Source organism: Colobus angolensis, unplaced genomic scaffold (assembly GCF_000951035.1).
Source record: "Colobus angolensis palliatus isolate OR3802 unplaced genomic scaffold, Cang.pa_1.0 Scaffold66, whole genome shotgun sequence".
Taxonomy (NCBI): domain Eukaryota; kingdom Metazoa; phylum Chordata; class Mammalia; order Primates; family Cercopithecidae; genus Colobus; species Colobus angolensis.
In genome coordinates this window covers 2,530,199-2,543,607 of record NW_012120265.1, presented here as the reverse complement: position 1 = coordinate 2,543,607, position 13,409 = coordinate 2,530,199, and the positions used below count along the sequence as shown (strand labels likewise).

Here is a 13,409-nt window from a genome sequence, read left to right as displayed (position 1 = left end):
GCCAGGCCCCCCGGCCTCCAGGAGCCGAAGACCCTCGCGAGCTTCCTCCGCCGCCGCGCCCCCACCCCGCACAGCCCGCCAGGAACCCCGGGACTGAGGCCAGGTGGAAGGTTGGGCCTGGGGGGGAGGGGCGGTCAGTGCATCCCCTGGTTTGGGCGCTGGATCCCGCTCCAGGTCGGGGCAGCCCCTGTCACTGAGTGGTCCCCGGGGGGGCTCAGGGCGCCACTAGACGCCTCCACCTGACAGGCGGGCTGACGGGGGCAGGGAGGCAGCCAGGGAGCGCACGGGCCCAGAAGGCAGGCAGCGTGGGCGGGAGCAGGGACGCCCACTCACCCAGGGATCCGTTCACATGGTGAGGCTCCATCGCGCTCATGGCGGCCATGGGGCCCTCTGGGCCAGGGCCAAGCGGGAACTGCAGGCATGAGGACAGCGTGGGTGTCGGGCCACCCATTCCCCCAGTGGGGTCACCGCCTCGAGAAGCACCCCCGCAAGCCCCTACTCACATTAGCCCTGCCGGCGCCCGGCCCGATGGGGTTCATGATAGTGTACATGTTTTCGCTGGAGTTAGTGGAATCTGGGGGAGACCAGGGGACAGGAAGGGTGCCAGGTGTGACGGGGTTTCCCCCAACCATACCCACCCTAGCACACCCCGCCTCTGCCTAAGCCATACCTCCAGGGCTAGGCATGATGGGTGTTCCAGGGGGCCCACCTCCTCCTGGGGGTCCCTGCACACAGAAGGAGACAGGAACTGTGAGAAATGGCCCCTCATCTGCCATCCCGCAGCCCCTGCCCAGGGGTGGCCCAGCCTTGCTCAGACTTACGGTGTAGCTGCCGGGGGATGAGGAGGAGTAGGGGATCTGGAGACAGGGGCAGCTGTGAGCAGTCAGCCAGGCCGCTCGCCCAGTGCCCCTCCCACCCCACCCCAGGCCTGCCCACCCAGCCTTAGGCTCACCGAGTTTCCACTGGGGCTGGCCCATGGGCCACGAACTCCTGGGCCCCTGGAAGAGACGGTGGGTGACAGACTCCAGGGCTAGTCCGTGTGGATCACAGCCCCCACCACGCACCCCCCCACACCCTGCTCCACTGTGTCCCCAGACAGGCCACAGAGCAGATGTTGCTGAAAAGTGGCCACCGCGAGCAGCCAGGTTCCAATCTCAACCCATCACTGGCCCCGGGGGACTAACTGCTACTTCAGGCCTGTCTCCCCTCAGTGGCCATGAAATAAACAATATCCAAGACTGTCCTGAGGATTCAGGGCCTGACCCAGCTGACCCAGCCATGAAGCTGGTGGTGGCCTGTGAACTGCACACTCCGGGGGTCCCCGAGGGTCTTACATGTTCATGGCAGGCAGGCCTGGGCCAGTAAGGGAGTTGGGTGGGGGCCGCATGCCACCTCCATAGCTCTGCGGAGGCAAAGGGGCTGTGAGGGGCAGACCGGGGACAGCCCGAAAGCCCCACCCACCAGGGCTCCACTCTTACCTGGGGCCCCACGCTGGCCATGCCCCGAGGAGGCGTCACCCTCTGCATTGGGCCGCCCATGCTCGGATGCCCTGGGGTGGGGCAGAAGGAAGGGGACTCGGACCTGGACCATTCCCCAGTGTGGACAGCAGGGAGGCAGCAAGGTCAGGGTTCTGAGAGCTGGAATTGTGATTGATGGGGGGATAGGGGCTGGAGCTTCCCTACTCACCCTGGGCTCTTGGGGAGGGCTCCATGGTGCCAGGGAGGAGGGGCTGGGAGCCGGGGAGGCCTGCGGGAGGCTGCAGAGGGGGTGCGGCACTGAGTGTGGAGTGCTCTCTCCCCGGCCCAGCTCCTGCCCCCCTCCCATCATCCCTTTCTCACCTGAGTTGGCATCCGCAGGGTGGGCCGTGGGCCCCCTGGGAAGCGCGGTGACATGAAGGGCTGGAAGAGGTGGGCGGGGATCAGCACCTCCCCCCACCCTCTGGCTCCCAAAGCTACCCCATTCCTACTATGCTGGGGGACCCCCGACCTGGGGAGCCCCCTCCTTCAGAACCAGTCAGCAAAGCCTGGCGGTGCCAGGCGGCCAGGACCTCATGGCTTGGGGGCAGGAGGGGGCGGCACTGGGGGAGGGGATGTGTGTGTGTTAGGGGCAGGCACCACAGCTCCTTACCTGACCGGGAGGCCCCATCATGGGGGCGTTGGGGTTGTGGGGGGATGGCTGGGAGCCCGAGGGGCCCTAGGAGGACAGAACCAGGTGGGTTGAGGGGAATGAGGCCCTACTGGGTTTGGCTGAGGAGGGGAGGGGCTCCATGGAGGCAGAGGGGTGGGCCAGCCTATGGGACAGGGACCCTGTGGGAAGGCTTGAGGGCAGGACTCAGGCACCAGTGGTCACCAGGACCACTGTGGCCACTGCATCCCCAAGCACCCTGTGCACACACATGTACAGGCCAAGCGTGCAGACACCCACCCTCCACTGCACTGGGGCCCTCCCTCGCTGGCCCCTGAAAGGCCCACCTGGGCACACCTGCGACACAGAGGACCCTCCCACTCAACTCCAGCCTGCCGGCTTCATGACCTCTGCCCACGTGGGACCCTCATCCTCAGATGCATGTTCACCCAGAGTTGGGGGCCAGGGGACTCCAGCCTGGGCCATACCTGGAAGAAGCCAGCTGCCATGGGGCCTGCGGCCATTGCATCACCTGGGGCCATACTCCCCATCACAGGGCTGGGGGCGGCTGCAGCGCTCTGTAGGGGTGCGGGAAACCGAGAGGGCCAAGTCAGGGCACTTGGACACTTCCTACCTGGGGTGTGCCCCCTCCTCTCTGCAGGTGGCTGGCCCCATGGGACAGCCAGCTGGCATTGGTCAGTGAGCACACTGGGGTTGTTGCCTGAGAATCTGTGGGTCTGAAAACCCTGCAGGACCCAGGATCCAGTGCCGCCCTCATCTCGCACAGACCTGCCCCCCACTCCAGACCCATCCCAATGGGCCCTGCATCATCCTGGCTGGCAGGACAGCTCAGCTGGGTCCCCAGCTCTACCCAGGACACTCCAAATAAACATACACACAAATATGCCGGCAGTTTCAAGAGCATCCCTGAAGGCTCTACCTTAGAGCAGCTGTGGACCCCTGTCCCACCCCATCCTGCCCTTCGTCCAGGAGGGAGGAGGAAAAGCAGGATTCTGGGGCGGGGTTCCCTTCCCCCAGCCTCTCTCAGATGGAGAAGGGGAGAAGACAGGGTACTAGAGAAGGGGCTTCCTGTATCTGCCAGAAATTCTGGTGGCAGCCCAGACCTGGCTGGGGACCAAGTTCTAGACCTGTCTGCTATGGGGCCTACAGGGTCTGGCAGGGGGAAGGTGGGAAGGGGGATGTGAGGTGGGGAGGGAGGCCCGGTCTATGAGGGCAAAGGGACACCTCAGGGGACAGGGAGGGGAGAACTTCTCTCCTGGCCTCTGTATGGTCCAGGCCAAACCCCAACCCCCCAAAAAGAAGGGGAGGGGCTCTCTCTGGGGTTGGCCCAAGCCAGGACATAGGGACACGCAGGTGTTTGTGGCATTAACTGATGCCACTTGGGCTCAGAGAAGTTGAGCATTCTGCCTGCAGTCACACAGCGTTTCCTGTCCTCAGGGACTGCTGAGAGGGGTCCCCTGCCTAGAGCAGGGCCCCAGGAGAAATCCTCCCTCCCCATATAGGGCTGCGGGCTGGCCCTTCTCTGAGGTTAGCCTCAAGCCTCCCGCCAGGGTCCTAAGCTGGGGGAGGGGGTGGAGGAAGGAGCCCCCTAAGCTCACCATGATGGAGAGCACTCCCAAGGCCCAGAACAAATCCTTCGAAAGCCCTCGTGCCCTAGGGCCCCACTCCTGTGCCACTTTCTCAGTTACAAACTGCCAAGTCCCCTCTGGGCCCCCACCCCACCCCCTCCCGCAGACACAATGGCCTGGAGCAGCTGCACTCCCAGGCGGCCCCTCCGGTCCACTCCCGGAGGGTGGGGAGGGGGCACCTCTGAGCCCTGTGTCTGTCCACCCCACAGGGAGGGCAACCCCCTCTCGGGCCACAGAGGGTGCCTGAGCGTTTCCTGGTCGCAGAGGCTCCACCGCAGCCTCCCCCGGCCCCCTGTGCCCCGCAGCTTCCCAACTCTAGGCTCCGAGGAGTTAATCCCAGGCGGCGCGCCCTCCCCGGCGGTTGGCCCGGGCCGGACCCCCTACGTCAATCATCCCTGAAGAGCAGCCGGGCCCGGCACGTGTTGCCATGGCGATGGGCTGGGCGCTCCGGCGTTTCCTGGAGACGCCAAGGTCGGCCTGGAGCCGGGGAGGGGCGGACAGAGCACCCCGCTCAGGGGCGGGAGAAAGGCGCGAGAGGAAGGGGCCACCTCTGTGCGGGTTCGGCGGGCAGGGCGCCCCCAGTGAGAGCGAGAGCAACGGAGGCGACGGCATGGCATGACGAGTCCCCACGGGGATTCGGTCACCCCAGGGCTTGGGCGGCCTCCGCCCTGGGCCCTGCGGTCTACACTCCGTGCAGGCGCTGCCATGGTAACCGCTGCGCGCCTGGGAAGCGCGTTCTCGCCGACTCGCCAGCTCCGCCCTCTTGGCCCGGCGGGGGCGCCCAGAGAGGATGCTAGACCCAGACGGCAGGGATGGGGGCAGAGTCGCCCAAGTCCACAGCTCCAGACACTCCAGACACCCCCGGGGCCCCAGACCTAGCGGGACTAGGACAAGGGGACCATGGGGGTGAACAGCAGTGACACCAGGAGGGCTTCAGCGTGCCCAGCTCCCATGCAGTGTGCTGGAGGCATCTTCAGAGACAGGGGCGCCCTACCCCTCAGGCCGCCTCTGCCTTGCTGAGGCCTGCCCTCTGGCGCACAGGGGGCAGGGAGTGGGCGGGACTGGCGCCCCCCAGCCGCCCACCGGCAGAGCCGGCACCTCCCCCTCAGACCCAACAGAGGGGGCCAGGTGGTCCAGCGCACAGGATGAAGGGAAGGGCTGCCATCTGCTGTCCCATGACAACAGGAGGCCGCCATCCCCTGGTGTTAGCCAGGCAGGGCCTCCACTCCAGGCAGGCCTCTGACCTTTTCTAACCCAGAAGGAAAATGACAGCAGAGAGGGAGTGGGCAGCTCCAAGTACCCGGCAAGATCAGAAAGTGTCCTAGTGCCTGGCCCATCAGGCACCCCCACCGGGGCTCCCCGCTCAGAGGAGCAGCAGTGACCCCCAACGCACACATGGCAAAGGAGGAGGAAGGCAGTGAGCTTCCCCCATCTCTACGCAGGCTCACAGGAGGGGCGGGGAAATGGCACCCACCCAGTGCCCCGAGGAGGGTGGGAGGGCTGTGGGGACCCTCAGAAGCGTGGTGCAGTGAAAAGAGCTTTCCCTTACTCTGTGAACGACCCTGGACCAAGGGGAGGGTGGAGGGACCCCCAGAAGTGGCCAAGAGCCTGAGTGGCAGCTGCAGCTCTTCCTGTCAACCCCAAACTACCACCATTCCCAGCCCTCCTCTAGCTGTGCAGCCCCCACCCCACCTCCCCAGCCACAGGCCCAGCAGACCTCCCACCCTGGAGCCCCCAAGTCCCTGGGGCTGGGACTCACATAATCCTGGAAGGCCTTGGCCTCGCCAGAGTGCTCGCAGGCCTCTCTCCGGTCAGGCGCTGCACAGTACAGATCCCAGAACACGCTGTGGGCGGCAGGGGTAGACAGTTGTTCCACGTGCCCCCCTCAACCCCCTTCCACAGCCCACCCACAGCAGCCCAGCACGCACCACCACCAGGAGTGCAGGAACCCGGGGGGCTCCCCCAGTGTGATGTTCTTCTCCCATCGGATCTGCAGGGAAAGGAAGGTGGTGAGGGGGTGGCCCTACCTGACCTTGCGCCACCACGCAGCAGGGTGCCCAGAGAACATCTGGGCAGGGAGGGAGTGGGGAGGGAAGGGTAACTGGGTGGGCAGAGGGCCCCAGGATGTGTGGCAGGTCCCGGCTGGGCATGTGGACCAGATGCCTGGATGCCAGCCCAGGCCCAGACCCCGCCAAATCCTCAGTTCCCAAGGCCATCAGAGTGTCAACGCGGGCCCACCCCCTGGATCCCCAGTGGAAATGGAGGAGGACCCTGGGGTGTGGGTGGGGAGGGAGGGCCAGGCTGGAGGCAGCGGCTTACCTCAGACAGGAAGGTCTGGGCTGACTTCTGGGCACCGATGTGCAGCAGGTACTCATAGACGTATAGCGCTAACCTGTGGGGGCAAGGTGGCCCAGGGGGCTCAGGCTCTCCAAGGCAAAGGCCCGTCCCAAAGCCCATCCACCTCTCAGGAGGGCGGGTGGAAAGGTGGCCTCCCCACCAGCTGCTCAGCAGGGGCAGCTCATAGTTATCCATCGACGTCCTGCAGGCCCCTCCCAGGCATCCCTGACCCCCAATTCTGGGCCGAATTCGGCTGTGTTCCACACTCCCTTGAGGACCAAGTCCTCGCCCTGTCCTGCCAACACTGTGACTTCAGAGAGGCCTCAGTGCTGGGGAGGTCTTCTCCATAGAGGAGTGTCATTCCTGAGTATGTGCGGGGTGGGTACGACCAGTGGGCACCCTGGGCCATGTAGTGTGCTCAGGGCCCACACCCAAACTCATCCCCAGCCTTCCCGGCCCAGGACGGGAGGAGGGAAGGGGCCCTCCCCCCGACATCCCCCCATTCCCTGGACCCCATCTCTTCCTTGGGGTCACTGCCCATCCACTGTGGTGGCCTCAACCCTTCCTGCAGACTATCCCCAGTCAGGACAGCGGTGACCCTGGGGCAGTGTCTGGGGAATGGAGGTGGGGGGCCAGGGGAGGTAGGACCCGCAGTGCCACGTCTGCAGGGGTGCCGCCCTACCCAAGCGCCCACAGGGCTCTGCACAAGTCCCCAGCCTGCCAGGGACCCCTGGACTCACCCTCTCAACCACTGCGTACCCCAAGAGCTTGGACCTGGGCCACCCTCACCCAGTCAGGTGGCTCCAGCACGGCCCTCTGCAGGCCATGGAGAGGCTGGACTGTCCACCCCGCTCCAGTCCAGCTGCCACACCAGACAGCAGAGGACAAAGCCCTCATCCAAAGGGGTGCCCAGTCCTGTGGCACCAGCCCTTCTGGACCTCCCTGGAATGAGCCGCCCCCTCAGAGCTCTTGTACTACCCAGCTAGGGACCCACGAGGGTCTGCTGGGGGTTGGGGGACTCTTGGATTCAAGACAGGGTACCAGAGGGCCAGCCTGAGGCTGAGCCCTAGAGGCGAGAAGCAGGCAGGCCTGGGGGCCCTTCCAGCCGCCTCCGGCTCAGCTGCGCCGCCCTCTCTGGCTGCCGGCCCCATCCTAAAATAATCTTCCTTTGACTCACACTCTGCTCCCTCTCAGTCAGGCTGCTCCAATCCCAGCACCCACCACCTATCATATCCCCCAGGTCCCTTTCAGACTTCCAACCCTCTGGTTCCTGCCCCGGCCCCTAGAGAACGTGGGGACTTCCTGCCCCCAACCGGTCTTCAAGGGCACTGCCCTTGCCCCAGATCTTATCCTGCCTCCCCTCCTTCATTCATTCACTTCTTCATTAGTTCCTCCAGCATCCATGAAGTGCCTTTTGAGCAATGCACACCCCCAGCCCCTGTCCTGGAGGCCACATTCTTGAGGGTTGAGACAGAGACAGGCAATACCTGTCAAGAGAGGTGAGCTCTGTGGCAGCCTGGAAGGCGCTGAGGCTACGGAAAGGCAAGTGGGGCGGCATCAGGGAGGGGAGGCGGCCCAGGGCGGGGTGCACCAGGTTTATACTGTACCATGTGAGCTGTGAAGGCCACCCCACGGGCAGGGATGGGGCAGGACACACAGTGCCCAGTGGTCAGCCCTGCATCATCACACCACTCTTCGAGAGAGTGCCCCCAGGCCAGATCCTGCTAGATCCTGACCTCACACCCCTCCAATCTCCCACACCAGCTCTTCCACCACTTTCCTGGCCCCACGGCCTGCACGCCCACCTATCTAGCTCACTTCTGTTGGCCCATCTAGAGGCTTCTGAGCCTTTCCCTGTGGCTAGCGGCTGACAGGCCTGTGTCCATCAGTGGAAGTGGAGCACACAAGGCCAGACTGGGCAGGTTCAAGGGGCAGACCGACCAGCCTGGGGAGCCCAATGCCAGCCAACCCACCCACCCACCAGGTGCGGAAGAGAGTTCCCACCCCAGCCACTTGGGGGTCAGAGCAGGGGGCATGAAAGGCCAGAGTGGGGTAAGACAGAGTTGCAGGAACGCTGGTGAGCTGCCCCAGGAGGGCAGGGGCAGCAGGAGATCCTGCCGAGGCTGCATTCTGAGTACCCCATACCTGGGGCACGGCTGTCCAAGAGGCCCAGGGGGAGTCCTGAAGAGAGGGCTGCCAAGGGTTCTAGCTGCCTTGTCTCCCATTCCCTGACTGTCCCCATGAGCACCTAACCCAGGAGGTGGCCCCCTCAGAGCCCACCCTGCCCTCTCCTGCTGTCCTCCTGCCTCCAGCCCCGCTGGCTACCAGCTCTGTCCTCTGCTCTGCTCTCCCTATGCGGCTGCCCGTTCTGTTTTGATGATACCTTCAAGTAGGGGCTGTCCAGAGGATGCTATGGCCTGACCTTCCCCAAACTTGGGATCCACTGTCCACTTGACATCTAGAGGCCCAGCCTCAACACCCTGAGCCCCCACCCCTTAGCTTGGCCTTTACACACACATCCCATCCAAGGAGCCTCTGGTGGTGTGTACACAGGTGTGCACCTGCATGAGATCCACCCAGCTGTCCCCAAACATCACTGCATTTAAAAAAACACCCAAGGAAACCTGTCTGACTCAGGTCCCTCTCCCAACCTCCACTGCACACCTGAGCCAGGCCACCCACCGTCTCCCACCTGGATTACGACAGACTCCCCTCCAGGCACTGCTCCCCCAACCCCCACGTTCCTTGTTCAAACCCTCCTGTGCGTCGCCCCCCCCAACCCACACACTGGCTGCCCTGCCACCCCAGGGCCTCTGGGCACTGTTTCCCTGCCTGGGGCACTTCCGCCCAGAGACTCCAGGGTCACCTATCAGGGGCCCTGATGGAATGTGGCTTCAGGAGGGGTGGGGACTCGGAGTCTGCTCACTGTGACGCCCTTAGAATGGAGCTGGGCATCCTGGGCCCCCAGTCACCCCAGTGAATGAACAAACCGGCCCGGGGACCCCCTCCTGGGATGCTGGGAGGATCAGGCGAGCCATGGGGTAAGCACTGATGAAGGTCAGCAGCTATTCTGTCCACACTGAGGATTTGGGAATTTCTCCTGGGAGCGATGGGAGGCCAGAGGAAGTTTCTGACTTCGCTGATTTTCCTTCCACATTAGTCCTTTTATTTTAAACAGGATTCAGTCTCCAGGGAAGAACTGTGGGTTGTTATTGTTTTGCGTGAAAAGTTTTGAAGCCTGGCTGTTCGGCCAGGGAGTTTTGGGACTTACAAAGCCCTCCCCTCCCAGAAGACGGCTTTGGGGGCCAGGTCTGGGGGCGCCACCGGTTGTGGCCCTGAGCTCAGTTATAGGGAAGGGCTCTGGATGCAAATCACCTGTGCCCCCTACGGGCCACTTGCCCTGGGTCGGCACAACCTCTCAGGGCCTGCCGCCTACGAGGGCTCCCTGTGCCACACGGGCAGGTGGCCAGAAAGGAACATGGGGAGGCACCCGGAAGAGCAGCAGGCAGCCCTCCCTGCAGAAAGAACACAAGACCTGGAGGACATGGGGCGCCTGGACCTGGAGTGAGCATGAAGCTACACAGGGAAGCAGAGGCAGGATGGGGTGCTAGCTAGCGCCTGGTGGCCTGAAATATACCACAGCTACCTCCATAATGACGCGAGTTACCATAATTACCAAGAATGGCCACAACGGGTGCTCTCTGCTCAGCGCCCTCCTGAACACAGACGCTGCTGGGACAGGAGACACCTGCCACTTATGGCTTTCTGTCACCGTGCCATCCATCACCAGGTCTCACTGCTGTCCCCAAAGGGACCCTCCAACCCTTGCCATCCTCCCTCCCCTGTGCCAACCCTAAAGGCCGGGCCTTTGGCAGCTTCTTGGCAAAGTGGCAGCCTCTCCTTACTACCCTCCACACCTGCCCCTCATAGCCATTTCCAGCCAGGGGCCAAAATGACCATGTCCAATTGTGAATCCCATCCCTGGCTTTCCTGCCAGGCTGATGAACAAGCCACCGGCATCCATGTGCCGGGTCAAAATCAAGCCTGGGAGAAACCCATGGGCTGCCAGGCGACACCAACCATGGCTGTGATTCATGGATCTCTTCTCAACCTGCCTGGCATCGCTTGAGTGTTGAAGGATATACACACCCCCCTCTTCTTGCGGGTGGCCTATTCAGACCCCAGCCTCCCTTGGCCCACTCTGCTGCCCCCGCACTCCGCAGTCATCACCATCTGCTGCAAGCCCCCGAGGGCAAACACCCACCAGGTGCTCAGTCCCTTCCTGGAGCCAGCTGGCCGAGACCTAGCGTGAGCCGGGGAGGCCTGTAGGCTCCAAGGGCAGCCAGAAGGGGCTCAGGATTGGGGCCAGAGAGAGAAGGAAGGAGGCATGAGGCTCAGTGCAGGAAGCAAAGTGCAGTGCTACAGAGTCAAGGTTTGGAGCAGTGTGACCCCTTCACCCCATTTCACAGAGGAGGAAACCGAGGCCCAGAAGCAGGAAGTGGCTCGCCTGTGGTGGATACTTGCTGAGAGCCAAGTGGCTGCACCAGTAGGTGCTCCACCTACGGGCTCCTACCCAGTCCTTGCAAAGATCCTGAAAGACGGGTCGTCCACATTTCAGATGAGGAAACTGAGGCCTAGGGCTGCCTCTTAGAGCTCACCTGTGGCAGAGAAGCTGAGTCCTCATCAAGTGGCTTCCTCTCCAGGGCCCTGGTGTCCCTTTCGGTGAAATGGGGGGATGCAGCCATCTGGTGTTTTCCAGGCTTTCTTTCATAGCGGAACCTCACCTCCAAACCAACACTTACATGAGACCCTCTCCATGAAATGGAAGCACGCAGGCTGGCTCTGGCCAAAGATGGGCCCCGCAGCCTCCCCACTGGCAGCTGAGGGACTTCCGAGAGCCTTGAGTCCCCAGACCAGTGTCCCCAGAGCACCTCTGCTGGGCAGGTTGGGGCATGGGAGGACAGTAAGGAAAGGGGACCAGGAATGCAGCTAACCCCCTCAACCTACCACTCCCAGCTCAAACCTATGAAATCTCTTCCTTCTTACTTGGGTCCAGGCTGCCATCAGCTCTCTTTCACCGTTTTTGGTTTTTTTTTTTCTGTTTGAGATGGAGTCTTGCCCTGTTACCTAGGCTGGAGGGCAGTGGCACAATCTCAACTCACTGCAACCTCTACATCCCAGGTTCAAGTGATCCTTTCACCTCAGCCTCCAGAGTAGCTGAGATTATAGGCACCCGCCACCACGCCCGGCTAATTTTTGTATTTTTAGTAGAGACTGGGTTTCATCATGTTGGCCAGGCTGGTCTTGAACTCCTGACGTCAAGTGATCCACCCACCTTAGCCTCTCAAAGTGCTGGGATGATTATAGGCGTCAGCCACCATGCCCGGCCTCCCCAGCTGTCTTTGAGACAACTGTGTCCACATCCCCAGGGACTCCCAGCCTCTGTTCCTGACCCCTCTAAGCCCCACTCCACCTGGGAGCCAGAGCACACTTCTGCACACACAACCAACTGTGGCCCATCTGGCACTCTTGCAGGCTGCCTCTTCCTACACCTGGGCCCAGCCTCAGCTCCTTTTCCTGGTCCCACCTCAGGGCCTTTGCACTTGCTGTGCCCTCCACCTGACATCCCCTCACCCTTCACTATATATCACCCACTTTGTTTTCTCCAGGTAACTGGATACCTGCCTCCCTGCTGGGCTGGGGGCTTCTTCAGGGTCACTGACCCTGCCATCCCGACCAGACCCTGCCTTCCCGATTGCCACACCCTGGGACACCCAGGGCAGATATGCTGAACCAGTGAACAATCCCGATTCCCACTGGGTGGGTGGTCGCCTCCAGAGCCAGCAGCTGGCTGGAGACACACAGGAGACAGACCAGGGGTCCAGGGGTGGCCATAGCAGACACCTCCTGCTTCTAACCTGAGCAGGAACCAGAGGCCAGTTTCGAAAAGTCTTTGGGTTTAAGGGTGCTTGGAAACGGAGCTCATCTTCCTAACTGCACACAGACAAGGGAGGCCTGATGGTGCAGCCATTTGCCTACCACCTTCTGGCCAGAACAGCCTCTTCTCCAAAATGACCCAGAGGCTGAGCAGAGGGAACAATCATCTTTGTAGAGGGGTGGGATATCCCAAGTCAGCCTAGGCAGAAGAGGTGGGACGGGGACACTCAGCCAACGTCCGGGGCTCCTCTCCAGCACCCAGACATTCAAGTTCTCACTCCTGGCCTGGCCCTCAAGGCGGGTCCTCATGGGACCCCTCCCTGCTGACCCAGCCTCCTCTCTGCTTGGGTGGCCAGTTCCACACCCCGGGTCATTCCAGGCGACTCAACTTCAAGGATCCTGCAAGTCCCCCATCAGCTATGACAAGACTCCCCTCCTCCTGGGCACTTTTTTTTATTTTTATTTTTTGAGACAGAGTCAGACTCTGTCGCCAGGCTGGAGTGCAGTGGTGTGATCTTGGCTCACCGTAACCTCTGCATCCCGGGTTCAAGCGATTCTTCTGCCCCAGGCTCCTGAGTAGCTGGGACTACAGGCGCCCACGCCCAGCTAATTTTTCTATTTTTAGTAGAGACAGGGTTTCACCATGTTGGCCAGGATGGTCTCGATCTCTCGACCACCTCAGCCTCCCAAAGTGCTGGGATTGCAGGTGTGGGCCACCACGCCCGGCCTCTGGGCAATTTCACCAACACTGCAAACTGCCCCGTGCCCTTCCTGCGGGACGGTAACAGCTTCAGGCACCTTTCAAATGCTCTCGACCCGGAGAGCACACTCGGCTGCCTCCCGACCCCGAGACACCTCAGCCCCACCACGACCCTTCCTCCATCCGCACGGTGGAACCTGCCCCTACCAGCCTGAGAGCGCCTGGTACCCACAGCCTGGAGCCACGCCCAGAAAAGAGGGGCCCTCAGTATGCACTCTTCGATGGTATCAAGAGAGGGGCTCCGTCGTCCCCACCCGCCCCCGGACTGTGAACCGTGCGGCTTCCCCAGGGGCCCCACACAGCTGCTGGGGCCAGGGCAGACAGGTGGCCCCTCCAGCCGCCCTTCAGGTCTTCCCCAGGCGCCCGGGGTCCCCGAGCCTACACTCTCGCTCGTCCCGGAAAACTTCGCCGACCTCGATCACCGTGCGTCCGCAGCCTCGGGCACCCACGTCTAGGGGAGGCCTCGCGACCCCCGAGTCCCGCTCGAGGATCTCGCGCGCCCCCTCAAATCTCGCGACCCCTGGAGCCGCTAGGGTCTCACCCGTTCACTCCCGTCTAGCGCCCCTCGGGTCGCCCGCCACCCCTCAACTCCGGTGACCCCT

At 62.7% G+C, this 13,409-nt stretch overlaps 1 protein-coding gene across 1 annotated transcript in view; it reads right to left on the bottom strand.

Annotated features, from left to right (window-relative positions):
* Positions 1–134: 134 nt before the first annotated feature.
* SSBP4 (single stranded DNA binding protein 4) overlaps positions 135–13,409 on the bottom strand; it is a 14,559-nt gene continuing 1,284 nt past the window's right edge. Inside the window, exons 2-15 of the mRNA XM_011925915.1 lie at positions 6,093–6,165; positions 5,702–5,763; positions 5,533–5,617; positions 2,613–2,702; positions 1,839–1,898; positions 1,687–1,756; positions 1,479–1,549; positions 1,335–1,402; positions 953–998; positions 822–857; positions 671–725; positions 504–574; positions 286–412; positions 135–193 (exon numbers count right to left, since the gene is read on the bottom strand). Of these exons, the coding sequence (XP_011781305.1) occupies positions 135–193; positions 286–412; positions 504–574; positions 671–725; positions 822–857; positions 953–998; positions 1,335–1,402; positions 1,479–1,549; positions 1,687–1,756; positions 1,839–1,898; positions 2,613–2,702; positions 5,533–5,617; positions 5,702–5,763; positions 6,093–6,165 (973 nt within the window). The remainder of the gene's footprint in view (positions 194–285; positions 413–503; positions 575–670; positions 726–821; positions 858–952; positions 999–1,334; positions 1,403–1,478; positions 1,550–1,686; positions 1,757–1,838; positions 1,899–2,612; positions 2,703–5,532; positions 5,618–5,701; positions 5,764–6,092; positions 6,166–13,409) is intronic.